At 42.9% G+C, this 27,664-nt stretch overlaps 2 protein-coding genes across 2 annotated transcripts in view; one reads left to right on the top strand and one right to left on the bottom strand.

Moving 5' to 3' along the window:
• The window catches only part of DIAPH1 (diaphanous related formin 1), a 182,443-nt gene that overhangs the window by 65,845 nt on the left and 88,934 nt on the right, over positions 1–27,664 (top strand). The window contains exons 7-17 of the mRNA XM_063130058.1: positions 790–853; positions 2,481–2,620; positions 8,741–8,849; positions 9,393–9,503; positions 10,159–10,277; positions 11,412–11,528; positions 12,163–12,278; positions 12,839–12,903; positions 14,704–14,883; positions 24,031–24,735; positions 25,501–25,618. Of these exons, the coding sequence (XP_062986128.1) occupies positions 790–853; positions 2,481–2,620; positions 8,741–8,849; positions 9,393–9,503; positions 10,159–10,277; positions 11,412–11,528; positions 12,163–12,278; positions 12,839–12,903; positions 14,704–14,883; positions 24,031–24,735; positions 25,501–25,618 (1,844 nt within the window). The remainder of the gene's footprint in view (positions 1–789; positions 854–2,480; positions 2,621–8,740; positions 8,850–9,392; positions 9,504–10,158; positions 10,278–11,411; positions 11,529–12,162; positions 12,279–12,838; positions 12,904–14,703; positions 14,884–24,030; positions 24,736–25,500; positions 25,619–27,664) is intronic.
• Positions 21,661–22,322, bottom strand: LOC134401291 (histone chaperone ASF1-like). The gene has a single exon (XM_063130057.1). It carries the CDS (start codon positions 22,317–22,319, stop codon positions 21,705–21,707), a length of 615 nt encoding a protein of 204 aa, XP_062986127.1. The 5' UTR covers positions 22,320–22,322; the 3' UTR covers positions 21,661–21,704.

Here is a 27,664-nt window from a genome sequence, read left to right on the forward strand (position 1 = left end):
GTTTTGCTTGCCTTTGACACGGGTGGAAGAACGTGGAGGAGTCAAGTTAGACCAAGTATACATATATGTAATTTGTGAAAAATGAACTTAAGTTGGTGCTAATAGTCTTATCCAAACTAATGTAAAACCATGTTGCCCTGCTCTTTTGCACCTCAGTCTCCTCACCACAGAGGGGGCTCATGAATAATGCAAATGTGCTTATGCATAGTAAATCATCCCTCTGAAATTCACACGTGGTGCAACCCTGAGCTCTCCCTCACGCACCCTGATTGGCCGCCTCTGCCTCCATCCCCTTCCCCTCATCAGTGGCAGCGACCACCTAACCACGCATCTGCATTCAGGGCCTGCCTTCACACCACATTGATTGGCTGAGCAGGGCTGTCCGTCATCCCACTGGTGGAGGGGCTGCCCTGCCCTTTTGACACGGAGGAACTTAATTGCCCGTAAAGCTCAAGCTTTTAACTTTTTCAAACTTTCAAAATTTTCTGCATGTCTACACTGCTCAAGCTTCAGTTTAAAAGAAAAATGAGCAAAATCGATGTAGTAGCTCTCAAGTAATAAGGCCTAGACTACCGTGTTCTTATATAAGATGTCCTTCTTCCCTTCCTCCGCTCCAAGTTTTGATGGAAGTTTGGAGCATCTTGCTGCAACTCTTAATGTTGTTGTTTGACATTTTGAATGTTGCAGGGATTGGGAGCTTGTGCGGGTATCATGGGAAGGTGATGCCCAATTGGTGATATCCTATTGACTGACCTGTCAATCATCATGTTGCTTTCTCCTTTTCTTAAGGCCATATGACACCCGGATCAAACATGAAATCATTAGGTGCTTAAAAGCTTTCATGAACAATAAGGTGAGTTCCCTGTTTTATGTATATAGATCTGAGAACTGCTATTTCTTGTATCTTTAGTACCAATAGGTACACTTAAGAAAGCAAAGTGAAAAATGAAGATGGTGGCAGTGGACCTGCACTTAATGTAGCTCAGAACTATATAGTAATAGAATAAAAAGCCAGTCCCTGCCTCAGCTTGCAAGGAGATGGACAAGAATGAAGGAGGCTTAGTTAGGGAAGTCATGGGAGAAATGTTTTGAATGCTTACTTTTTTAAAATGGGGGAATTGAGTGAATCCGATAAATAGGAGCACTGGAGTGTCCAAGTAGTTGGGAATGGCAAGAAAAGATGGGTGGAAAGGAGGCCACAGAAGCAGATATTCTGGATTAGGTAAAAAAAAAAAACACAGTAATGCGAAAGCAGAGCAATTGGGAGGCCTAGTAGACAGCAATAAGAAGGTAAGAAAGGCAAGAAAGGCACAGAGATCTTTGAAAATAAGTTTATACTAGGTAGAAAAAAATGGAGATGAAGCCAAGAAAAAAAGAAAAAAGCAGAAACATGATCAATGTAAATTAAAGAAGCAATAGAACTGAAGATGAAGAAGAAAATGGTCAAAGAGAAGAAGCAGGTAAACCAGAAATAAGTAATGTAATCTAGGAAGAATATAAGAGTGCACCTTTCTTTCCCTTTACATTACTAAGACTTTTTTGTTCCAGATATAGAAATGATGAACACATGAAAACTTCTAAGGCAAGGGTGAAGAACTGTTTGTGGTGGGGGGCTGAATTGCCCCTCCCATTAGGCCTTCTGTGGGCTGGATGACATCAGGGTATGTGGCCACATCCACTGATGTCATCCCCCCCCCCCCCCGCATAGTTGCCTTTCTCTGTCCCTCTCTCAGCATGGAGTGAGGGTCTTGGCAGGTGGTGACAGTGGCTTTGCGTTCCTGGCTTTGTGGCCATTGTCCTGAATGGGGGTGGGGCGCTGGGTAAAGCCACTTGGCTGCTGCCTACATTCTTGCTGTTATGTCCAATCTGAGATGGGAGGGAGAGTGGTACACAGGGAAATCCCTGCTGTTATCTCCGATTTCAGATCAAAGATAACAGCGAGGATTTCTCCAGGGGAGGCCAACTGCTAGCCTGGAAGAACTGAAAGTATTAAATAATGATGGCTGGACAGTAACCGTGAAAATCTTTGAGAGGAGGACAAATAGGTTCAAGGTGTGAAAACAGCAGAAGAAGAATATATGTAGAAAGAATAGAAGACAAATCGAAAGAAAGAGAACAGTGTAGAAAAAAGAAGGGGTTGAAGTAGAACAGGAAGAACAAGAGAAGGAATGAGTGGAAGAAACATTTGCATTTCATCCATCATCACTACTTGCTGAGAGAATCTTACCTACCTTTTCCTCATGATTGATGCTGCACGGGACGATTGCTAGGCTCAATTGAGACACTACCCTAGGCTCTGTTCCGGATCACTTTGGAACACTTTTGTTCTTTCTGGCCTTGACCCGCTCTTTCTTTTCTTGTATCTTGTCTTCTGTTTCCTTGTTCTGTTCTCTGGACAGTTGCATTTGCCTGCTCCTGTGGCATCAGCCACCTTTCTGTAAGAGCAGGCAGCCCACAGCTGTGTCGTTTTCTCTTTTTAGTTTGGAATTAAGACAATGCTCGAAACTGAGGAGGGGATCCTGCTTTTGGCAAGGGCAGTTGACCCCAAAGTCCCTTCCATGATGATTGATGCTATCAAGCTGCTTTCTGCCCTCTGCATTCTGCCTCAGCCTGTGGATATGTAAGTGACTATGGTTGGTTTATGTTTTGGCACAATGGTAACGTGTTGGATGACTGGCCAGTTTAGCACTTTACAAAAATGCATTGCAATCTAGAGGGCTACATCTATATTGTATATCTTATTGTGCATGTGATTGGTACTGTGGCTTGAATTTTAAGAAGCGCAGGTGGAAGGAAGCTCATGCTAAATGCTTGATTTTGGAGGATTCTCCCTTCCTGCTGCAGCCCACCCCCCTCACCCCATGCTGTTCCGGGGGGGGGGGGCTGGCCCTCCAGTTGGTTTTTCAGGACACCCAGGGGACTGCAGGAGGGAGGGGTGGGGAAGTCCCATCTCACAAGCTTCCTTTCACTCACGCTTAGGATCCAAGCTGATATGTTTATTCCCGGCAGTTTTTAGAATTCGTAATAAATATACAGTACATCAAACTCTTATATAATTTCCCATTATTACATCTCCACTTGACAAAATTTCCTGCAGTCACATTTCCTTTTAAAACTTTCCTGATACAAAAACAGAATAATATATAGAAAATAAATATGGGTAAACATAAGAAGGAAATAAACTCACCCCTCTCCTGAAATCAAGAATGGTGGAAGAGTACAGGGAGCTGCAAAGAGGTCTGTGTATTTTGTAACAATTCGTAGAGTTGCCAAGTGCTTTCAGAAGGATCAAATTAATCTCATGTTTAAAAACAGACAGGTGCTCCTTAGCCACAAGCAGTTTGTCAAAACAGACTGCTATATTAGGGGTGGGAGGTGTTTTGTTTTTATAAAAAAATCAAACATTTAGAAATTGTGTTTTCTGCTGAAGAAAGGCACCCAAAGAAGTGAACAAAAGCACCCTAGCAACTTGGGTATAAACACATTCAAGCCGTTTGGTGACCAATAAGCTTTACACCTGTATGAACGTATCAGCCCAGCTACAGTCAGTGAGCATGTTGCAGTTGTACAATATTCTAATTCTAATGTTATTGCCCACAAATTGAGAGGAAAAACTTGATAACCCTTGCAAAACCTTGAAACATGGTCTTTAAAATCACATTAAACAATAAAATACAGCTTAAAATATTGGTAATTTTTATTGTAACCTTATTTCTTCCCAGCAACCTCTTAGTCTTTTTGTCAACCTTCAAATGACTTCCCGCCCGCCCCGGTCCCTTCTGCACACCTAGAAACATGTGGGCTAGGAACACTTTTTAAAATGCAGATTGGTTTAGTTTGCATAAAAGAAGTTTAGTTTGTATAAAATAACTACTGGACTTCTTAGTAGGCATAGATAAGATGGCACCATCAGAGAAGCTGCTAGTGAATTGGCCCCACTCTCTCTTCAATCTATTTATAAATGATGTAGTAGGGTTCTTAATAGATGACTGCTATTTTCCAGTTAAAATGGGAAGCCAGAAATATTCAGTTCTTACAGATGATGCAATCCTGATATCTTACACTCAGTTGGACCTGCGTAGATTGTTGAATCAGTTCAGTTTATATTGTAGGAATGAGTTTTTCTCTATCAGTTACCAAAAGACAATAGTTATGATATTTGGTAAATCTAGGGAAACCCTTAATTGGTCACTTGGGAATAAACTGCAGCATGTATTTTCTTTTAAGTATCTTGGTGTGGTCTTTCAGTGGACAGGTGCATGGTCTTTGCAGGTTCAGTCAAGCACCTTGTTAATTGGTAGAACGTTAAATGGATTATGATGGTTTCATCGTATAACAGGGGGTGGACTGGTCCAGCCCTCTCTGGAATTGTACAAGACCAGGGTTCTGCCAAAATTGCCACATTGAGCACCACTGTGGACTATGGCCAATTTAGATTCCTTAGAGAGAGCTCAAATAATTTTTTGCGTGGACTCCTGGCAGTTCCCATTTCTTCAGAATTAGAAATGGTTCGTGCAGAACTGGGTGTAATGGCTATCAAAGCTGCTCTTAAATTAGCCCTACTTTTTGGATTAAAAATCATCTTTAAGCAGGTATCAGAATTTCTTCTGATGTTTTTGGAAGAGATGGAAGCTCAAACTCATGGAAGCATAAAACGAAGGCGGTTCCCATGAATTTGAGATTCCATATCCCTGTTCTTTTAACTCAAGGACACGGAGCTAAAGCAATATTGCTCCAGAGGTTTAAGGCTACTGAAATACAGTCTGAGGTGGCTGAGATCAAGACTTGCCAATCTAAAAACTTCTGCATCTATTTTATTACTTCTGATTTATCATCTGGTAGATTTATCAAATATTAAAATGAGGGTAGCCTTCACTTGGGCAAGATAAAATGTTCTCCCATTGGTAAATTAGGTGGGTCGGCATAAGGGGGTTCTTAAAAGGGTTAGAGTATTTTGTAAACCTAGGGTTTACAAAACAACATTAAGGCTCTACAGTTTTCAACCAAGCACCAAAAAGCAGGGAAATTGGGTGTTAAGGGCTCACAAGCCTTAATGCCACATCCTCCCTAAGGAGGCAGAAAGTACCAGTGAAATTCTCATCCTCCCAAAGCAGATAAACTGATGACGAACAACTTAGGGCCACCTCTTTTTTGTGTTTTTGTGTTTAGAGAAGCCCTTCCCCAACCTGGTGCCCTCCAAGGGCATTGGACTACAACTCCCATCATTTCAAGTCAGTATGTCCCATGGTCAGGAATGCGGAGACTTGTAATTTCAAACATCTGGAGGGACAGCAGGCTATCATGTGCAGAGGTGACTGTGGGGTTATGGAAAACTGATCATGAACAACTTCAGGCCACCTACTTCTATTTTTTTAGAGCATCTCCTCATGTTGAAATTAAACCCAATGGTGGAGGGTGGGATCAAGTTCATCTGAGAGTAGGTGCTGTAGAACATGGATCTTCCAGGAGTGTTGAGGCCGGATTTCTAGCAGACCCAGCCAGGCAGTTTTATGGCCTGTTAGTCCCTCCATTTGGTAGCCCACAGGAACACTTACATCATAAAGCAAATGGCCACATGAGAACTGTTATTATGGTCTTCTACTTTGCTTGTCTTTAGTAGTCTGTGGTCCAGAGATCTTCAGAAGGGGGAATAGTATTATGTGGTTGGGCTCAGTGTAAATTACCTCCAGGGGTCCCTTACTCAGTGCCTCTGATCGCGAAGGGATTGAGGGTTTCCCCCCGACTCTGTTGCCCTTGAAGTTAAAAATAGATTTTATAACATAAGCAGGAAAACAGTGAATACACCTTTTAACTTGTTAAACCAATGAAAACATGCCACACAAGAAGTCTTAAGATATAAATGGTTTATAAAGAAAAGTAAATTCAAAAGAACATAAAATCTAGAAGTGAAATGTGAAGCATTACTGTTGTTGTTGCATTATTATTCTTTATTTATTTATTTGTATTCTGCCTTTTGGCCAACGCTGGGCCTCAAGGCGGCCTTACAAAATGAAAACATATACACCTAAAGCCTATAAATAGAAATATACAAAACTTAAAAACATAATTAAATACATTTCAATGTTAAAGCATTTAAAACTTTTAAAATATATAACAAATTATAAGTCCAAGAGGTCCAGATTATTTGCCAAAGGCTTGCCGAAACAAAAAGGGTTTTGCCTGCCTCCAAAAACACAAGAGCCACTCTAGACTGCAATGATTAGAAAGAAAATACATGTGTACACTATGCAAAATATACTACAGTTTAACTGTTTCTAAAGCCTATTAGAAAAACAGTGTGACTAGGCCGAAACCAATGTTGTAGTCCCAGAAGCACTTTGAAAAGTTTCAAAATTGTACTTAAAAACTTATAGCAGCCCAAACTAATTAAATGAAGTGTTTGAAGCTTTCAACTTTATAGCAGTATGGACCAAACTCTTAGAAAAAAGGAAGGGAGCACAGGGGGATTAAAATGAATGTATAGCTCCCTATTCCAAGGAGAGATCTGAAGACCAGGTGATCATGGATCCAGAGGAAGGCTGAAAGAGATCTCTGCTGAGTTCTACACCCAGCTTCACCCGTGAGCAAAAAAGCAAACTGGCCTTGGGGAAAGAGAGCCCAAAATACTGTCAAAAAGCCAAAGGGAAACATGTTCCAAAAGAGAAACGAGAACTTCACTCAAAAGGGGGGCAAGAACCAGGCTGAGTCTGTTACTCACAAAGCCAGGCCTACTTATGAACTAAAGTTTCAGTCCCATTCAATTCCATAGCTTCCTTGTGGCAGGGTCTGAAACCAGGCTGTTTAGTGGTTAAAGCAAAAGGAATGATGATCATCATAAGGAATGATGATTCCACTAAGGAAATGACTGCTGGAGGAGCCAGGCGGCCGTTTTATTTTCAGCATACATCTAGCTGAGGCAGGAGGGAGGGGAAGAGCGACACTACCAAGGGCGTTGCTAGACGTACCGGGTGTTCCGTCGTTGAGGAGCGGTGAAAGCGGCTTTTCCCGTTCAGCCGTGACGCCTCATCATCCACACCTGCCTTCGATTTGTGGCGGAAGTTTGCGCCGGTTGTGCTGCTGCCGCCGCGAGAACGGTTGCGCAGCCACACCGGCCTGATTGCCGCGGCTTTTTTTTTCGCTCGCTGCACGGTTTGCGCACGTCCGAAAGACCGCAAACTTGCGCAGCCGTCAGCGATGCCGCCTCCGGCCCTGGCGGCGGCAGCGGCGGCAGTGCCAGTGCCAGCCGAAGTGCTGCTGGTGCTGTTGAGGGTCAACATTGATGCGCTCACTTCCTGATGGGGGTCGTGGCGGGTGTCATATGACCCGAGGTCAATCGTCTGCATGGCCACTCTGTGCCTACATCTCCCATCATGCCTCTGAGGTGTCGGCGGCGATGACCGCCTCTGTGCCCTGTGCCCCATCCCAAGGAGCCAACCCACATCTGGCCGTAGCCATGGCAGCAGCCCACAAACAGCTCTGCCCTCTGCCAGCCTGGTACCCACACTAACAGGCAGCGTACAGCACCGCCATTATGCGGCCACGGTAGCTGCCCACCGCAAGGAGTCACCAGCCACTTTTCCGGTCCTCCGTTCCTGCGCAAACTGTCACTGGGGAAATAAAAAAAAAAAGCCGCTCCGCCGCGCTGCCCCAGCTGGCGGACTGCGCGCAAATGGCGGAGGCGGCTTGACCGAAGCCGCTGACCACTCCCCCTTAGCACGCCTTTTCCTGCCCAGTGCGGACCGCAGTGACCTCACATCCTCCCACACGTACTCCGAATTACCGCGGGACAGCAGGAAAAGGCGCCCTAAAACTCACTTTTTTAAAGTCGGGAGAAAGAGGCTTCACCGCGGGATAACGGCGGATCCTCGTGAACGTCATCTGGAAGCCTCGACGTGACTGCGGAAGGTAACGCGCGCTAGAGCCTCGTCTAGTAACGCCCTGAGCGTGTGTAGAGCTATAGTTGAAGCAGGCCTCTGTATTCAACCAAAGGGAATTTTTAAAAAAGAAAAGCCATTCCACCAGCTAGAAAGAATGAGGAAGAAAACCCCACCACTGGATTGATGGGTAAGGAGTTCAATTCCCCAAATTTCACGGGCACAAATCTCACCAGCCTATGTTATCAGAATCAATTTGATTCAGAGAGGGTTTTTTCTTTTGTACTTAAACTGCCCTCCTTCCCTCAATCTTTCACCAATCTCCTTGAAATTTTCAGGGTATGTAAAACCAACATTTCTTTCTGGCACATGTAAATTTCAGCAAGATACGTGAAACGCACATCCCAATTACTGCTTTATAATGGCGGAATGCGGAATATACTTTCCGCTCTTAACTACATGGACACTGCAGTGACCATGTAAATTCGTAATTTTGTATCAACTGAAGATATCACTCATGGATTTCTAGAATGCTCTATCCATAATGATCTGACAACCAGATATATTCATCCGTTGTTATAATCGTTGAAAGGAAGGTCATCCCATGTAAAGGTTTGTCTGTTGTCTAATGCTGACAAATATTTACCTTTCAGAACATTTAAATTCCTCGTCAATGCTTTACAAATGTGTGTTATAAAATTTAAAGGCTATATGGAATTCCCCCCCCAACTTTTTATGATCCATTAGTAGAGTTTTAAATTGTATAGTGGTTTTTCACTGTAATTGTGTATATAATGGCAATTTGCTAAGATACAATAAACTTTGCTTTGGTTGGCTAGTGAATTGCTTTCCTCATTCTCGTGTAGGCATGAGCAAGTTCTGGGGGCACTGACAGAGCGAGCAGAAATGGATGAAGTGGAACGATTTAAACCCATCTTGGATGGCCTGAAGAGTGGCACCTCCGTGGCATTGAAGGTAATAAGTGAGACCGGATTCAGAATGTTTCTGTCCTTGTAGTAGCCAGCCTGTTATGCTCTTGTCCAGGATACTCTGTTCAGCCCCTGAGTTTCTATCCCCGTTCCACAACGGAGCATTCTGTAGCTACTGAGTTTGCTCAGTCTGCATTGGGCTGTTTGTGGAGGATTGCCCCTTAGGTCTGTGTTTTTTTGTACTTTTGAAGACCTCAGGGCCTCCCTCAAGCATGCTGCTACCCTCCCTGTTGTTTGTTGGTGGGGCCATTTTATTTATTTATTTATTTTATTCCATGGAAGCTCTCTTGACTACATAGCTGTCATCGCTCACTGCCTGAATTTGCTAGTAGGTGAGGGAGTCCAGCAGCTTTGACTTTTGTGACGCTTTGCTCTGAGTGAAGAGTGAAAGAAAGTCTTTCTATGGCTACAGGTGGTTTTGACTGGCAGACATTTTATGTATATTTTTTCTCCTAGGCCTTAGCCTGTTCTTGGGTAAGGGAGAAGGCCTGGCTTGGTCTGACATGAAATCTCTCTTTGACTTGTTTAGGTAGCCTGTCTGCAGTTAATCAATGCTCTAATCATTCCAGCGGATGAACTTGACTTCAGAGTTCACATCCGCAGCGAGCTGATGCGTTCTGGACTGCAGCAGATCCTCAAGGTGAGAAGCATTTGTCTTTCCTGCTATCAGGTATTTGCAGGATTTAGGGGGAGATTAAATCTGTCACCTCAGTGCCCTGCTTAAAGTGTGAGTAATTGTGGACTGTGTTGACCATACTGCAGACTTATATTTTGTCAGCAGTTTTCCAACTGACTACATTGCACAAGAATATTTAACACTACCATGTTTACGCAGTCCTACAATTGAGGTTGCTTCAGCTATTGGGGAGCCTCTTATTTATTTGTTATAAGGGTTTTTTTTTTTTTAGTGAGTATGAGGACTCTCTTCCCATGCTTACTTCCACGCATGCACTAAATGTGTGGAGAGGGCAGAAACATGCCCTGCTGGATGTCCTGCTCAAAACATGGATGTTAGGAGCAGGAGCAACGAATGGTCTTGCCCTCCCTTTACTTACTAGTTCTGTGTTAATTGTTGTCTGGTCTTGATGGATCCAGTTAATCCATGCCTTGGAGTAGGGGTAAATGTAATAGGGGTAAATGGAATAGTATTTATTCCATTTAGGGGTAAATGGAATAGTCTTTGACCAACGATCAAAGTAGGGGTAAATGGAATAGTCTTTGACCAACGATAGGATGTCTTGATGGAGGTGGTGATGATTGGTGGGCATCCTCTGATGCGATTGTGTCCTCCTTAGGAGCTGCATGCTCAAGACAATGAGGAGCTGAAGGTGCAGCTGCTGGTATTTGAAGAATATGGTGAAGAAGATTCTGCAGATCTCAGAGGTCGCTTGGAGGACGTTCGCATAGAAATGGAATATCCTTCTTCTGCTCAGTGGTCTGGAAGAAGCAGCTCCTGGGGCAGGGCCCTGTCCTCTTACTACATTTTGTGACCTGCCGTGTTCACAAAAATGATTGCACTTTATAATTTCATTCTGGCCTGATTCCACATGTCACCTGCTTAGCATGGTCATTTGGCTAAAATAGCCCAGGCAACATGTGCGCTGCCTCACAAATAGCTAACCAAATGGCACATTGTTCATAATTTGCATCTTTGGCAAAAAACACTCTCATCTAGGTTAACACAAGGATCAAGCTTCAGTCTAGGCCACTGATGTGGTTTGTGTGTGAGTATATATAACTAGACTCTTATGACAGAATAGTTGTTGATCGTCTTGCACATGTGTAAATTAAGAAAAACAAGCTACCACCTAATTTGCTTACATTCAGGAGGTGGCCCTGAGGAACTGATGGCCTTTGGAAAAGCTGTGTGTGTGAGTGTGAGAGTGTGTGGAGAGAGAGAGAGAGAGAGAGAGAGAGAGAGATATGTAAGGACAAAGGGCATGTAGGAAATCAGAGCAGATGCTTAGTAGGAGAGACATGGTGAGGGGGATTTCAGCCATGGACTGCATAATGAGGAGCACTGCTTTCTTTTATGTGTGCCATGATGGAGAGCCTTGTGCGCTTGGCCACCAGAGGGCATCTGAAACATAGGCAAAATTTGCAAAAGCTAAGCAATGAAAACAGGTGTCCATTACAAAGCCCACTTCTGGCTAAATCTACAGTGGCAATCTCTTCTGTGTCATACTCTAATTGTGTGGGTAGGTAAGGCCATCCTTAAGTAGAAATACTGAGAAATGTGGTGAGTCCTAAACCCTAAGTTTTCAGGAATGCAAGATGTGGCACATTCTTTGATCACTGTGCTTGAGAAATCCCAGGGAAACACACATACTGTCATATGCTTTATGGACAGACTACAGTAGTTTAATTGACGCCTTCTCATTGGTGAAAGTGGATTGCGTAGGTTTCTCTGGAAGTCCTTCATGGCTGAAATCGAAATTGTGTGGATGGGCAGTGGATGGTTATTGGATCGACATAACTTTTTCTCTTCTGTGAATTCTGCCTGTGTTTGTTTCTGGTTGTTTTTGAATCCTTAACTCTTGTTTTTCACTGACTTCAGTGAAGTCTTCCAGATTCTCCTCAATACAGTAAAGGACTCTAAGGCGGAGCAGCATTTTCTCTCTATTTTGCAGCATCTCCTGCTAATCCGCAATGACTATGAGGCCAGGTAAAGGTGGAAACTGTTTCAGTAATGTCAAGAAAGTGCTCGTGACATGTAGATAAAACTGATGCTCAGCTCTTTTTTGGTGGAGGGACAGAATGCAGGTTGCCTCAAAATACGTGGATGAGGGTGCCATTGAATGCACATGTTAGATACATTCAAATCCCTGGCCCTCATATACTACTCAGAAAGTACCTTTCTCTGCAAATGAGGACATTTTATATTACAACATGACAGTGGCTGAGCTGGCAGTGAGTAAGAACGCTAAATTGGAGCAAACCATAAGGAAGGACGGGGTAGGACAGAAAGAGACATCTTCACAGGAGGAGCAGATGGGAGCTTTCTCTCATGGGCCTATAGCAGGGGTGGGGAATGTGTGGCCCTCTAGATGTTGGTGGACTACAACTCCCATCAGTCCACCATTGCAGCCAATGGTGAAAGCTGATTGGAGTTGCAGTTCTACAACGTCTGGAAGGCTGCAAGTTCCCCATACCTGGTGTGTAGGAATTAAGGTAGGCCATTTTGTGTAGTTCAAACATGGGCATTTCTTTGTAGTATTTATGGGTTTGGGACACCTCTTCTGGGAAGCCAATACTTCTGAATATCAGCACTAAACATCATGTTCTTTCTTCTGCTTTAGGCCTCAGTATTTTAAGCTGATAGATGAGTGCATTTCACAGATAGTCCTGCACAAGAATGGGACTGATCCAGACTTTAAGTGCAGACACCTTGACTTGAATGTTGAGGGACTAATAGGTGAGTCTGGATTTGCTTTGCTGTTAGACAGCCATATCTTATACTTTGAGAACAGTACAAAACTTATTTCCCCCCAGTTGCCATGATATGTGATACTAACACTGTTGTATAGCTCTTCGCCTTTTCCCATCACTAGCAAAATAAATCACGTAGAATAAGCAAACAGATGTAAATGTGCTTAATTTTCACAACAAATACAGGTTGCAGAATTCTGTATTGCTTAGTGAGATTTTAGGCTACCGTGGCACAGAATTCTTATTTCTTTCTTAATTTTCGCATAAAGTTCTCTCCGTCTATCCAAAGGGCTACTATACGTGCAATACATGTCAAGCGCAGAGTTCTTTTAAGTTTTGAGGAACATCTCTCAAAGGCAGGGCTGTGTGAATATGAGAGACAGATAGACTGAATTAAACTAACCTCCATCTTAGAGTGAGGAAGAGGACAGATGGGCAAAACAGGGCACTGTCTAGAAAATTGTCAACACACTACAGAGGTGATGGTGTAGAAGAGAGATTTCCCCCTGTTGTGATGCTCTTAACTGGTATGTTGTTTTTCTGTAGATAACCTGATAGATCAAACTAAGGTGGCAAAAAGTGAAGCTAAAGCCGTGGAACTGGAGAAAAAGGTTATAACAGTTTGATTCTCAGCCTCTTCCCTGCACCCATGTCTCATATTTTGCCTTTGCTTACATTAGCTTCTATTTCCTTATTGAATTGAGTTTAAGTCACTGCTTTTTGTTTTTAAACCTTACCTGTCTTCTCTCTCTTTATTTGGCTTTCCTCTGTTTAAAACTTGGGTTACTTTTTCCTATGTCATACTTTTTTCCTTTCTATTTGCTACGTCTTTTCTCTGGAATTCACTGTCTCCTTATATCCACACTTCTCCCGCTGTGCAAGGGTGTGTATCTGCTCTCCTGAGCCTTCCAGGTCTAACCTCTCGTCCTCCTTTCCCCTTCCCTTATCATCTCATTCTTTTAGATCGTGAGTTTATTCTGTTTTATCAGTCTTTGTACAGTGCCTAGTTTGTGAGTCACTTTATAAATAATACATACTAATATTACCCTCCCCTATGTCATCTTCTGCTACTATTGTCCAACTCCTTTCTCCCCAGTCATTGTTGTCGTGTCTGTTCATTTTAGACTGTAAGCCTAGTGAGCATTGCTCATTTGGGGAAGCAGTTCAAGAAAGTGAAAGGCTGGCATTGAATAGAGGGTTGAGAGAGCAGGGGGGCATTGCTCTCGGCTTAATTGTTTTGAGCACTGTCACTGACAAAGAGCTCCTTAATAGTCCAGGAAGAGATGTTAATTTATGAAGGGATATGGTCACCTTCACAGAAATGTTCGAACGTTCGTGGACGGGTATTGCCCTTGACCATAACTGGTCTGCCAGCTCCCAATTTCAGTTGTGTCCCATCTGGCAGATATTTCAGTCAGATTGGAAGCTCTGCTCCAGTTTTGTTTGATTGGAAGCTAGGATTCCCTTCCCTCTACTCCATTGCCTCGGTTGAATGCCAGTCTGGCTCCCATGAAAGACAGGGACGACTTAGTGGCTCTAATGGGATAAAGTAAAAATTCTTGAGTGCCTAATTTAAAAACAAAAACAAAACCTTGATAAGAGTCCCCAGTTCAGTCCCTGGCATCTCTAGTGAAGAGGATCATGGGCAGCAACAGGGTTGGGAAGGGCCTGTGCCTGAAACACTGGAGAACTGTGGCCAATCTAGGCCTCACTTTTCTTTACCAAATAAACTCAAAGTGGATTGCAGACATCTTTAAAACAAGCCCAAATGCAACACATAAAAATAACTTCATCCAAGTTGAGAAGTCTGGATTGTAGCTACCGTATTGCTTCGATTGTAAGACACCATCGATCGTAAGATGCACATTAATTTCAGTACCACCAACAGAAAAAAAAACTTTGATTCTAAGAATAATAATCGCACTTGCGATTCTAAGATGCACCCCGTTTTTAGAGATGTTTATATGGGGGGAAAAGTGCGTCTTAGAATCGAAGAAATATGGTATTTCATTCCTGTTCCTTCTGATAATGGTGAAGAGAGAGAGAATTTCCAGGATACTCAGGACGAGGCTTTTTTCAGCATCATGAAACTAAAGATGTATAAACAGTGGAACATAACTTGAAAGTCCACTTCAATCCAGCACTGAGTTTGCTTATTCCCTCATTTTATATAAGTTGCCTGATTCTTTCTTTCGTTGCACCTAAATTTGTTCTTCCATCTGCACTTTCCCATAACCTTTATGTCCTGAATGACTACAGAGACTAATTGTTAATAAATTCTGTTTATAGAAGCCATTTTCTTATTCAGCATTCACATACAGCTCAAAAAGGGATACAAAGCTCTAGCTTGAGGTCTAACTAACATGAAGTACATTGAAATTATTGCTATATATAATATTTCTTTCTCTCAGCTGGATTCTGAGTTGACTGCACGCCATGAGCTGCAAGTTGAAATGAAAAAGAAGGAGTCTGATCTTGAGCAAAAAATCCAAGATTTACTTCGAGAGAAAGAAACACTGGAAACTGATAAACAGCAGATCAACTCAGAGAAACAAAGTTTGGAAACTGCTAGTTCCCAGCTAAATGATGAGGTAATTGTCAAGAATGTGATGTGGCTTGAGGGCAAGCATTATTAATATTACCTGGATTTATTTTGGCCAAAGAGGATAAATTAGGTATATTCTTTCCACCCACCCTCCAGTCCTGTGGTGTGAGAGTCCATGCCCTAAGAGAATGTGTGGTGTGAAGAAGGTGATTAGATTAGATACAGCATGTCTGTCATTTCAGTATTTAAAGGTGCGTTCCTATGCGTGTTTAAACAGGACAAACTCCTACAACTGCAACGCTGGCTGGGGAATGCCAGGAGTTTTAGGATGTATGTCTCTCAGTGCATAGAATTGCGCCCTTAAAGAGCTGAAGAAGAGAACATGGGAAGAAGAAAGAGTTCCTTTTACCTTCAGGGAAGAATTGAGGGGAGGAGCAGATGAATGGAAAATATATTACAAGGTAGTAATTGAGTTGATAATGGGTAGGATAAGAAGGCCAACAGATACAGTAACAATTGATGGGTTTGTATATTCCAGGCAGGAAAAGAGGGCAATAAGGAGGCGAAATATGTCTGAAGGGAAATTATAAAAAAGAGCAAAAAGAATACCTAGGTACAACTGTGTACATTGAATTAAAGAAGAGGAAAGGGGTGGGAAATTATGTTGAATTTTATTTATTATTTATTTATTAATTACATTTCTATACCGCCCAATAGCTGGAGCTCTCTGGGCGGATCACAAAAATTAAAAACGTTCAAAGCATAAAACAACAGTATAAAATCATAATATAAAATACAATATATTACAATATATATTAAAAGCGTGGCTAGATTTTGGATATGTATATAACATGCTGATTGTACCTGTCATCTTAAGATGATAGGAAATGAGTGTTCCCTTTTTTCGGCCCCCTTCACATGCCAAACATTAAAGGGGGACAGGATCTGTCTCTATCCAAGAATCACTTTTTACTCCATATTTTGGTGTCTGTAAAGAATAACAAGCCTACTCTTCTGTTAGTGATTAAAAGTAGGATGACCTCTCTTGTTCTTTTAGCAGGCAGGGACTTCACTGAAATAGCTCTTTATTGTTGTCATTGGGTTTGCCTCTGCTTTTTTTTAAAAAAGTATAAATATACAAACATGCAAAATATCATGCACTTTATATGTCACAAATACAAATATAGAGACATGAATGTTCAAGTAATTATAAATAACTAACAATTACCAAATATTCTAAATCTTCCTAATTTTCCTTGCTTTCGTAATAAATATGTAATCATCCAATGCCCACATCAAGGTTTGGAGGCTGCTGGCAAACTACGTAGGACTGTGCCCTTAGTTTTATATCCTTGATTAATCTTTTTTTCAAATATACTTAAGTCTTTACCTACACTTCCATCTCATATATATTTAAGCAAGTTAAAAACTGTTTAACTGAAGATGAAACCAAAAAGACCTTGTTCCCACTTTACTTCCTAGGTCAGCCAAAGTTATTAATTGTTCTGTGTGGTCTCTGTGCATCACACGTATGAGCTCTGCGTCTATGCGGAGCCTGATTAGTGGATAAAGTGGCAGTTACGGGAACTCTGGGGAAAGTGACCACGTCATACTTGAATTCTTGATTATGAAGGAGACAAAAGTCGAGCGTAGCCATACACGTACTCTGGATTTTAGGAAAGCTGATTTTAATAATCTCAGAACTATAATAAGTAAGGTCCCATGGCAAGGGAGCCTAAAGAGAAAAGGAGTGCAGGATGGGTGGGAGTATCTAAAAATGAAATTTTAAAGGCACAGTTACAAACAATTCCAACCAGGAGAAAAGATAGAAGACAACAGAGGAAACAAATGTGGCTCCACAAAAAGCTTATTGATGAACTGAAAACAAAAAGGGATACATATAGGAAGTGGAAGGAAGGCCAGGCTACAAAAGAAGAGAACAGACAAGTGGCGCAGAAGTGCCGAAATGGCATCAGGAAGGCTAAAGCTGAGAATGAGCTGAGACTAGCAAGGGATGCTAAAAGCAATAAAAAGGCTTTCTTCAGATATGTGAGTAGTAAAAGACAGAGGAAAGAAATGGTGGTTCAACTGCTTAATGAGGATGGCAAATTGATAACAGACGACAAAGAAAAGGCTGAAATGCTCAATAACTACTTTGCCTCGGTCTTCTCCCAAAAGCGGGTCTATGACCCCCCTGGAAAAAGTGAAGCAGAAGTTGAGGGGCAGGATTGCAGTTTGAGATTGATAAACAAATGATCAAAGAACACCTAATTTCCTTGAATGAGTTCAAATCTCCAGGGCCCGATGAACTGCATCCTAGAGTAATGAAGGAGCTAGCGGAAGAACTCTCAGAACCTTTGTCTATTATCTTTGCAAAATCATGGAAGACGGGTGAGGTGCCGGACGACTGGAGGAGGGCTAACGTTGTCCCTATCTTCAAAAAGGGCAAAAAGGAGGAACCTGGGAACTACAGACCAGTCAGTCTGACATCCATCCGTGGGAAAATTCTGGAGCAGCTTATAAAGAAGTCAATCTGTAAACACCTTGAAATCAATGCAGTGATTACTAGAAGCCAACATGGATTTGTCAGGAACAAATCCTGTCAGACTAATTTGATCTCATTTTTTGATAGGATAACCTCCCTTGTGGACTGTGGGAATGCTGTGGATGTCATATATCTTGACTTCAGCAAAGCTTTTGACAAAGTACCACATGACATTCTGATTAACAAACTAGCTAAAAGTGGGCTAGATGGAACAACTATTAGGTGGATCTACAGTTGGCTACAGAATCGGACTCAAAGAGTACTTATCAATGGAACCTTCTCAAATTGGGGAGAGGCAACGAGAGGGGTGCCGCAGGGCTCAGTCCTGGGCCCAGTGCTCTTCAACATTTTTATTAATGATTTGGACGAGGAGGTGCAGGGAACGCTGATCAAATTTGCAGATGACACCAAATTGGGTGGGATAGCTAATACCCTGGAAGACAGAAACAAACTTCAAAGTGATCTTGATAGGCTGGAGTGCTGGGCTGAAAACAACAGGATGAAATTTAATAGGGATAAATGCCAAGTTCTACATTTAGGGAATAGAAACCAAATGCACAGTTACAAGATGGGGGACACTTGGCTCAGCAATACTACAAGCGAGAAAGATCTTGGAATTGTTGTAGATCATAAGCTGAATATGAGCCAACAGTGTGATATGGCTGCAAGAAAGGCCAATGCTATTTTGGGCTGCATTAATAGAAGTATAGCTTCCAAATCACGTGAGGTACTGGTTCCTCTCTATTCGGCCCTGGTTAGGCCTCATCTAGAGTATTGCGTCCAGTTCTGGGCTCCACAATTCAAGAAGGACGCAGACAAGCTGGAGCGTGTTCGGAAGAGGGCAACCAGGATGATCAGAGGTCTAGAAACAAAGCCCTATGAAGAGAGACTGAAAGAACTGGGCATGTTTAGCCTGGAGAAGAGAAGATTGAGGGGAGACATGATAGCACTCTTCAAATACTTAAAAGGTTGTCACACAGAGGAGGGCCAGGATCTCTTCTTGATCCTCCCAGAGTGCAGGACACGGAATAACGGGCTCAAGTTAAAGGAAGCCAGATTCCAGCTGGACATCAGGAAAAACTTCCTGACTGTTAGAGCAGTGCGACGGTGGAATCAGCTACCTAGGGAGGTTGTGGGCTCTCCCACACTAGAGTCATTCAAGAGGCAGCTGGACAACCATCTGTCAGGGATGCTTTAGGGTGGATTCCTGCATTGAGCAGGGGGTTGGACTCGATGGCTTTGTAGGCCCCTTCCAACTCTGCTATTCTATGATTCTATGATTCTATGATTTAGGAACTTTTTATAGCTAAGTATCGTTTCAGGTGGGAACCCTCCCCCATCAAGCTACTGTGCATGTCTCAGCGGGCTCCTGCTATCTCCTCAGTTCTCTTTCAACTGCCTAACAGTTTGCCTCATAGGGAACTTCGCTCCTTTGTATGAGCTTATTCTCCTTTTTTAAACTTTTTTTATGTTCTTTCTAAAAAAAGCTACAACACACAAAATTGTTATTAGTGTAGCTAAGGCTCCCCCACTCTTCTTTAGTGGGGACCCACGGTCTGTGATCACCGCAAGGAGGAGGTGCATGGCACTTAAAGATCTTTTTCAGAAATGCATGGCGTGTGGCAGAAAGCTACCACCCACTGATGAACATTCACTTTGTCTTTTTTGTTTGTGGGAGTTGCATGTTGTGGAAACCTACCACCATTGTAAAAGCCAGGTACAATTGCTCAGTCTGATTAAAGGTTGTGCTGTAGTAGAGTACTTTAGAGCACTAAAAGAACGCCTGTTGCCAAGTCTCAAGACCCCAGTAGAGTAGCGGAGATGACGTCAGCTTTGAGTCCTCAGCGTACATGGGTTCTAAGCACAGGCTGTACAGACCAACCAACTCCTGGGCATTTTCTAAGAATTCTACTGCCAAGAAACTCTCTAAGAAGGTAAGAGTACTGAGGACGTCCCTTGTGGTTCCAAAAAAGAAGAAAACAAAGAAGTAGTTCAAAATGCCTGATGGCTCTGATATTAGAAAATTTCACGATGAGGGACAGAATCTGTTGATCCTGCCGTGTCGCCCCCCCCCCCCGGCCCCCCATTGCTGCATTCGCCATACCAACAAGGCCTTTGTCAATCCTGATATTGGGAGTGGTGCACATGGCCTTGACATCTGAATGAGAAATTAAAGATCTCTCTCTGGGATGGGCTAGGCAAAGCCCAACATCCCTACGGCTACTACCCTTCTCACTGATCCAAGGGGATTCTCGGCATCAGAATACACAAGAAGGGGCTTCTTCGTCTGAGACCTTGTGCCATTTTACTGATCAAATTGTACGAATGGCCCAGTCTCTCAGTATCGAGACACAACCACCTTCTGAAAAGCTATAGGATCCAGTCTTCGATGCCATATACACAGAGGCCACAACTCTAGTAGCCATTCTGTTTTTACCAACATTGCTACAAACTGTCAAACAGTTATGATACTAACCTCAAAATGGCTGGAATCACTCTATAAAAGTACAAGAGAAGGAAGTGGGGGGTCTTACTCACCCCTCCCCTCCCCAATTCTGTTATAGCGGTGTCATCTCAGGACAGGTTGCAGAAACTTTACGCCTCTCCTGCAGATAGGGAAGATAGAAGATTAGACCTTCTGGAATGGAAAATCTATTCCTCAGCAGCCCTGGGATTAAGAGTGACCAATTACCAGTCCACCATGCCACAGTACCAGTGAACACCTTCCAGAAAATCATAGGGAGCTTGCAAGCATTTTTCAGGCATAAGCTCCGAAATCATCTTGACAACAGATATATAGCACACATCATCAGATGAACTGGGAGGTGAAGGTAACGTAGCTCTCTGAAGACATGATTTGCTCCGCTCTGCAGGGTTGGCACCAGAGGACATATTGAGGACTTTCCATTCAACAGGGAGAGACTTTTTAATTCAAAAATTGACGAAGCTATGGATGTCATACAGAAGGCAAAAACAAAAGATGGCCCTTGCACAGCAACAGCAACCAAACTACAAATCTCGGCTTTGCTTTCGTCAACAGCCTTTCTATTGGCGTAGACAGCAAACAGACTGTACCTTTTGTTTCCAACAGCTGCAGCATCAGAGAAAGCAGTTGTCATCTGACTACTTCCAACAATCATGTGAAATATGGCAACTCTTCTAAGCGGGGACTTTGACTCACTCCATCTGTTGCTTCGTCCCTCTTGCTCTCCCCCTCTCACTCTCCTATCTCGATTTCTAATGAACTTAGAAATGAACTTGCAATTACATCAGACTCTTGGGTCTAATGAATGGAGAAGCCCCTTTCTGACTATTATGCAGTGTGGTACAGCATTGAGTTCAAAGTCCTCCCTTCTCTTGGTACTGTGCGGGTGATTGTTCTGTCAGAGATGGAGTCTCTCTTGAAGAAACACGTCATCCAGTATGTCATACTGTATCACACTCAGGATGGTTTCTTCTTCCATTATTTTACAGTAGCTAAGAGAGATGGACAACTTCATCCAGTATTGGATCTCAGTGACCTCAACAAATTCATCAGACCCAGGAACTTCTGAATGACAACACTGGCTGCAATCCTGCCATTTCTATGTCAGGCTGTGTGGTTCATGGCGATAAACCTCAATGATATCTATTTCCATATCGTGATCAAGAACTCTTTTCAAATATACCTCAGATTCATCATTGGGACTGATATGTTTCAATTTTGAATCTTTCTGTTCAGACTGGCTACCATGCCTCAAGTGTTCGTGAAGTCTATGGCAGTCATCTTCGATCACTAGGCGTAGAGGTCTAGGCATATATGGATGACTGGTTGCTAGTGGCATCATAAAGGATTGCCTTTCATAAGTGCTACTGGTGGTTTAGAATCTCCTGGATTCTCTTGGGCCTTATGTAAATTAAAAGAAATCCCAATTTAACTCCGACGCAAGTAATTTCTGTTATTGGGCAGAACTGAATGCTTCATTTCCAAAGGGTTAAGCGATAACTTTAGTCAACCTAGCTTACCAGCTTTATCAACACTGTGAGACTACAGTTTACCACATTTTGCAGCTTAACTGTGTCCTTAGTAGTGTGGGCCTGCTTTCACATGCGCTTCTTACAGACCTGGTTCTGTTTGTTTGTTTGTTTGTTTTTTTACTTAAAAATAGGTCTATTTATACATCCACTCAAATACTTTTTAATTATAAACTTTCTACAGGAAATGGGAGTTTGTTTTAAAACTTTCCACATTTTATTGAATATGAAATTCCAAGGAAGTAAGTTCTGGTGACAGGTGTGTGTGTCTACAGCTTAACACATACATAGCGCAGAAGGGTAGCCAGTCACATGCAGTCCGCATGAGATTCTAACATAACGTTTAACGTGTTTTCGGATGTTGACCATCCTTTTGAAGCAGAAGGCAGTGCTTCTGTAGAAAGTAGTGATTGGAGATTTGGGTTGCTGCTCTCTGCATCTGTCAGTTTTTCAGTGTTGTCCTTCCAATTAATGTGTAATCTTGTGACCCTGGGGTTAGACGCCAAAATATTCCTTTGGAGCTTAGAAAAGTCTGGCTTTACTGGAGGATTTTCTCTCAGTTCTGTTTCAGTATATTCATTGTTTACATAATAGCCAACTCTAATAAATTCTTGACCTCTATAGGTGCAGGTGATTAACACGACTGTTACTCCTACAGCATCTGCATCAGGAATAAATTCAGGATTAGGAGCATCTGCCTGAAATACAAACATGTGCCTTCCTGCAGGAACAGGGCCCATCAAAACTGAATCTAACACTTGATCATATTCTTCACTTTCTGCTGATCCCACATAGATAATTTTCCATTCCAAATCTTCGGAGAGGTCCTCAATGCACTCAAAGGTGATTTCGAACTGGAACGGGTTGTAGAAGGGCGATGGGTTGTCCAGCACCACAACGTTGTTCACTTGAACCTTTGCCATACCTGAGGCTTTTGTCCTTGGTCGAGTTCAGTGAAGAACATACTTACCTTTCTTCATACACTGTTTTAGAGAGGTCTTAAACTTGCTTCCATTAGGGTCTGCCCCATGGCTATTTCAGCTAATCACCATGGTTTCTTGATATTCACTCACTTTATTTCATGGCAGATTATAAGGGGGCTTAGAAATCTTGCCCCTACAACAAGACCTTTGACTTCACAATGGAGCTTGACTGTTGTTCTTAAAGCTCTGAGCGAGCCACTTTTATAAGGCTAGAATAAAATTATTTTGCAAATCACAGCAAAGCCTTCATGAATTATGGGGAATCGAGGAAGGGATCCCCAGTTTCCCCTCAAAGGCTAGTAGCCTTACGGATCGTGAAGACCATTAAACTGGCTTATGGGATTGCTGTGCTCAAGTTGTGAGAAACGATTAGGGCTCACTTGACGCGGGCAATGTCGTCATCGACAGCGTTTGGTCGTGGGGTATCGATACCAGACCTTTTCAGGGCTGAGACTTGGATGAAGCCATCGGCATTTCTGTCATATAACAGACTTTATTTTGAGATTTGAGAGAACTGCACCTTTGGGCATGTGGAGCTTTCATTGACCCTACAATAGGACATCATGGAACCCCTATCCTTCTCTGGTTAGTCAGCTTCTTAATTGCCCGTATGTATGATGCACAGAGACTACAAAGAAAAAAGGCAGGTTGCTTAACTGTAACAGTACTTCTTCAAGTGGTCATCTGTGCATTCACACAACCCACCCACCATCTCCACTTCAGTATAGATGTTGGTACTGAGGGGTCTGCATCTTTGGTTACTAGACAATTTTTGTTTCGGTTTCAAGAGAACTGAGGAGATGGGGGCAACCTGCCGAGACATGTGCTGTACGAGGGTGGGTGTGGGCTCCTGCCAAAAACAATACGTAGCCATGGAAAGTTCCTGAATTGAGGCTCCACGCAGGCACATAGCCCATCCTATAAATATCCCAAACTTGCAAAACAGCTAGGAGACATTGTCTGGACTTTGGGGGCAGATCTTAATTGTTGAAAGGTAGATCAGGAATAGGGACTCAACCTGTGCTGGGTGGGGTTACACTGTCCCTGAAGACTTAGGCTTGCAGTTTGGGTGCACTCCTGGACTGAGCCCTGAACCTGGATGCCCAGGAGTGTGTTTGTGCAGCTGAGGGTAGTGCGCCAACTGCACCTGTTTCTAGAGATGTCTGATCCGATCACCTCTGTACAAGCAAGCTAATTCCCCCTATTGTATCTTTTCAGCTAGTATAATATTGTACAAAATCTGAAGGTCTAAAAAGGTCTTCACATGGTTCTGGAAGGTCATCAGTTGTACAAGATGTTGCACTAATAAAAGAGAGTGCTGAGTGTGTCTCTATGACTAGATTGAACCTAGTTCCCCAGAGCTAGTGAGGTGTGAAGTGGCCTGGATATGGCTATCCCACGCTGGCTACATTGTTTTCTGCATCCACGTTATTGGGCAGGGTCAGCAACGTTAGATACAAGGAACCTCCTAGTTCCATCATGTTGCATGTGTTTACACATTTCCCAAACATCAGCTGTACTAAGAAGAGTCAAGGAAGTAATACCAGTGCAGAGATGGGTCAACATCATGTAGGGTGCTCTTCCTTTTGCTGGCTTGGAAATGTGATGTTCTGCTAACCTTACTTGTTGTGTCTCTTCTTCCCTCCTATAGATTGCTATACTGACAAAGGAACTTGAAGATATTAAGAAGAAACTGGAGCATGTCACTTCTTCATCTACACCACAGCAACCAGCTCTTTTAACTCCCCCTTTACCACCAGAACTTCCTGGAGCAGAAGGAGTGCCTCCTCCCCCTCCTCCTCCCCCACCTCTTCCTGGGATGGTTCCTCCCCCTCCCCCTCTTCCTGGGATGGTAGCGGTGGCTCCTCCCCCACCGCCTCTTCCTGGAATGGCAGGAGTGGCTCCTCCCCCTCCTCCCCCACCGCCTCTTCCTGGAATGGCAGGAGTGGCTCCTCCCCCTCCTCCCCCCCCACCTCTTCCTGGGATGGCAGGGATGGCTTCTCCCCTTCCTCCCCCACCGCCTCTTCCTGGGATGGCAGGGATGCCACCTCCCCCACCGCCTCTTCCTGGGATGGCAGGGATGCCACCTCCTCCACCACCTCTTCCTGGGATGGCAGGGATGCCGCCTCCACCACCACCTCTTCCTGGGATGGCAGGGATGCCGCCTCCACCACCACCTCTTCCTGGGATGGCAGGGATGCCGCCTCCACCACCACCTCTTCTTGGGGTGCCACCTCCTCCCATGCCACCTGGATTTGGGGCAATGGCAGCTGCAGCTCCAGTTCTTCCATTTGGATTGACTCCAAAGAAGCTGTATAAACCAGAAGTTCAGCTGCGGAGAACTAACTGGTCCAAGGTGGCGTTCTGCTAGTTGATTCCTAGATATGCTGCACCCATTGCTGATGATACTTTCCCTTCACCAGCCATTTGAGCTTCTTAGTCTACCAGTGGTGCTTGAAATGCTTTCACCTCTTCAACTCCTCCATGTAGTGTCTCTTCTGGCATTGGGTTGTGGTGAAGAGAGATTGATTAGCCAACTGCTGTTCTTGTTGCATTAATTTAGGACCTCCTGGTTTGTTAGGGCTGGTACTAATTTTCTTTCCCTCTGCCCCCAGTGGATGTGCCTTTTTATGGGTGGGGTAAGAGCAAAGACATTAGCTTATGGAATCAATTATTTTCAAGGCAGTACCCTGGAATGCCAAGTTTTAATAATGGCAACCTTTCAAAAATTCCAGAGGGGTAGCAAAAACAAGGAAGGGTGATCCTGTGAAACCTTAAAGGCTAATAGCTTTATTGTGGCATAAGCCTTTATTAACTAAGAGTCTACTTTATCAGATGCATGAAGTGTTGCCCTTAGTTGGTAACGATACAGAAACATGTGCATATTTATTTATTTATTTATTTATTACATTTCTATACTGCCCAATAGCTGGAGCTCTCTGGGTGGTTCACAAAAATTAAAACCATTCAAAGTATAAAACAACATATGCTAGCCCGATATAGTTTGGGATTGGGATATTTTAATAAAAATGCACAAGGAGTTAATACCTGCCATAGAAATGTATCTTGGTGTTTGTATGCATGCGTGTCATACTTTCTGACTGTTTTGCCTCGTCTACAGATCACAGCTCAGGAACTGTCTGAAGATTGTTTCTGGGTGAAAGCTAAGGAGGATCGCTTTGAGAACGACGAACTCTTTGCCAAACTGACGCTTACTTTCTCTACTGCACAGGCCAAATGTAAGTAATGCGTTTGGGAGCAGGATTAGATGAGGGGATGCCTTTAGGGGTTGCCCGCAAGAAGCAGATGGCTATAGCGGGTGACTGGGCTAAGGAATAGTTCACACTTTATGTGAACAGCAAGTTTGCCATTTATTCACTGCCTGTCTCCTTGTGAACAGCTGTACTGTTTAAAGGGGTAACCCATGCATACGATGAACACATGCCGAGGAATAAAAGCTAATTGCTGCTCCCTGAAATACGTTGTTATGGCTGTTGATTCTCCATAAATCTATCTAATTTCCTTTTAAAGCCATTGCCACAACTTGTTGAAATATTTTCCTCAAGTTAGCTATGGATTATGTAAAGAAGGCACTTGTCTGTTGGAACCAACAGACTGTATAGTTTGTTGGATGATCCTGAGGCTTAGTACTGAGAGGGAACTATTTCTGTTTACTTTTCCATAATTTTATATACCCCACATGTATCTCCTTGTAGTTGTCTTTTCCCCCTAAACTAGAAAGTCCAAAATGCTCTAGTTTCTCCTCATAAGAAGGAACTTTTTTTTTGCTCCTTCTCCAGATCTGTGATGCCCTTTTTGAGATGGGGTGACCAGAACTGCACATGATATTCCAAATGTTGACATGCTTTAATTGTGTATAATGGCGTTATATTTGCCATTTTATTTTCAATCCTTTTCTAATAATCCTTAAAGCTTGAATTGGCCCTAAGTCCAGTAGTATGCGTTGTGTTTTGGCGGAGGGGTGGTGGTGGTATGGTAAATGGACGTTTTATTGCTGCGGTTTGGGTTTCATTTTCTATGGACCTTCAGCATTCTATGGGAATTGGAGGCATTTGGGTCATGATGTGGGTTGGAACTGGCTCATGCCACATGCGACGTGGTGCACTCATTCTGGTATGTCCTTTCTCCTTCTTCATTCCCCTGGCACCTCCTCGAACTGGATGCATCTTATTGTGGCTGGTTGCAGCCAAGGGTGAGTACCTTAATTGTTGAATGAATGAAATCTTCATTGCTAAAAGCGATAAGCCATCACAATCCGACATAATAAAAACAAGTAAAGAGATAAGCTAAAATAGATATGTTAAGTAAGTTAAAAATGGATAATATAAAGTAAAATGAAAATAATGAACACAGATGGAATATAAAGATAAAAATCACATTAACATACGTTAAGAACTTGCGTGTGGGGAACTAGATCAGTACATATACCAGAACGAGACATCTTTAATTTATTTTTTATCTCTGTTTATCATTTTATCAGGTGGGGAAACACATAATCATTTTAAAAAATCATCATCATACAATTTATTTATTTATTTATTTATTACATTTATATACTGCCCCATAGCCGAAGCTCTCTGGGCGGTTCACAAAAGTTATAAACAGTGAACGTTAAAAAGTATACAAAATTTAAATTTTAAAACTATCAAAAATATAAAAACAACAGTATAAAACAACAGTATCCATTTAAACCACAAGAAGAAAAGTGGGGAAACAGATTTTTTACTTGTGGACTTGGATAGTTGGAGTGCCAAGCATGGTTAGGTATATGGGGGCAGGGAGTGGAGAACTGGGAGTGGAGGGACAGAGGAGTCATGGTGCCTAGCAGAGAAGGGCCGGTAGCTGTTGCCTGCTGACAGTTCTGCCCAAGTCCAGGCTTGCATCATTTCTGATTGATATTTTAATTTTTCTGGACTTTCCTGACACACACGAGCTATTAAGTTCTTTTGTTTGTTTGTTTTTAAATGAAACCTCAGACTGCCATCTTGTTCTATACTCCTCAGTGCTATCATTGGTCCTAGTTTTCACTGAGTTAGTGAAACTGTGTTGGTGCTGCTGTACCTTTTCATGCTGCTGGTGGGGGCTCACATGATGGAATTCTTCTTTCTAAAACAAATCTTCCGCCACATAAGGAACTAGTATGTCAGGTACTAGCTTAGCTTAGAACCCTTCTCCCTTACACGTCACTTTTCTATGTGCAAGGATTTAGTTTGTTCAGAGGAGCATTCTGTCATGTGAGCCTCCATCTGCAATATAGTCCAGAC

The sequence above is a fragment of the Elgaria multicarinata genome, chromosome 7 (assembly GCF_023053635.1).
Source record: "Elgaria multicarinata webbii isolate HBS135686 ecotype San Diego chromosome 7, rElgMul1.1.pri, whole genome shotgun sequence".
In the NCBI taxonomy this organism is placed as follows: Eukaryota; Metazoa; Chordata; class Lepidosauria; order Squamata; family Anguidae; genus Elgaria; species Elgaria multicarinata.

What these genes read in the sequence shown, in the direction of transcription:
- LOC134401291 (XM_063130057.1), bottom strand. Translation starts at nt 22,319, where the DNA reads ATGGCAAAGGTTCAAGTGAACAACGTTGTGGTGCTGGACAACCCATCG.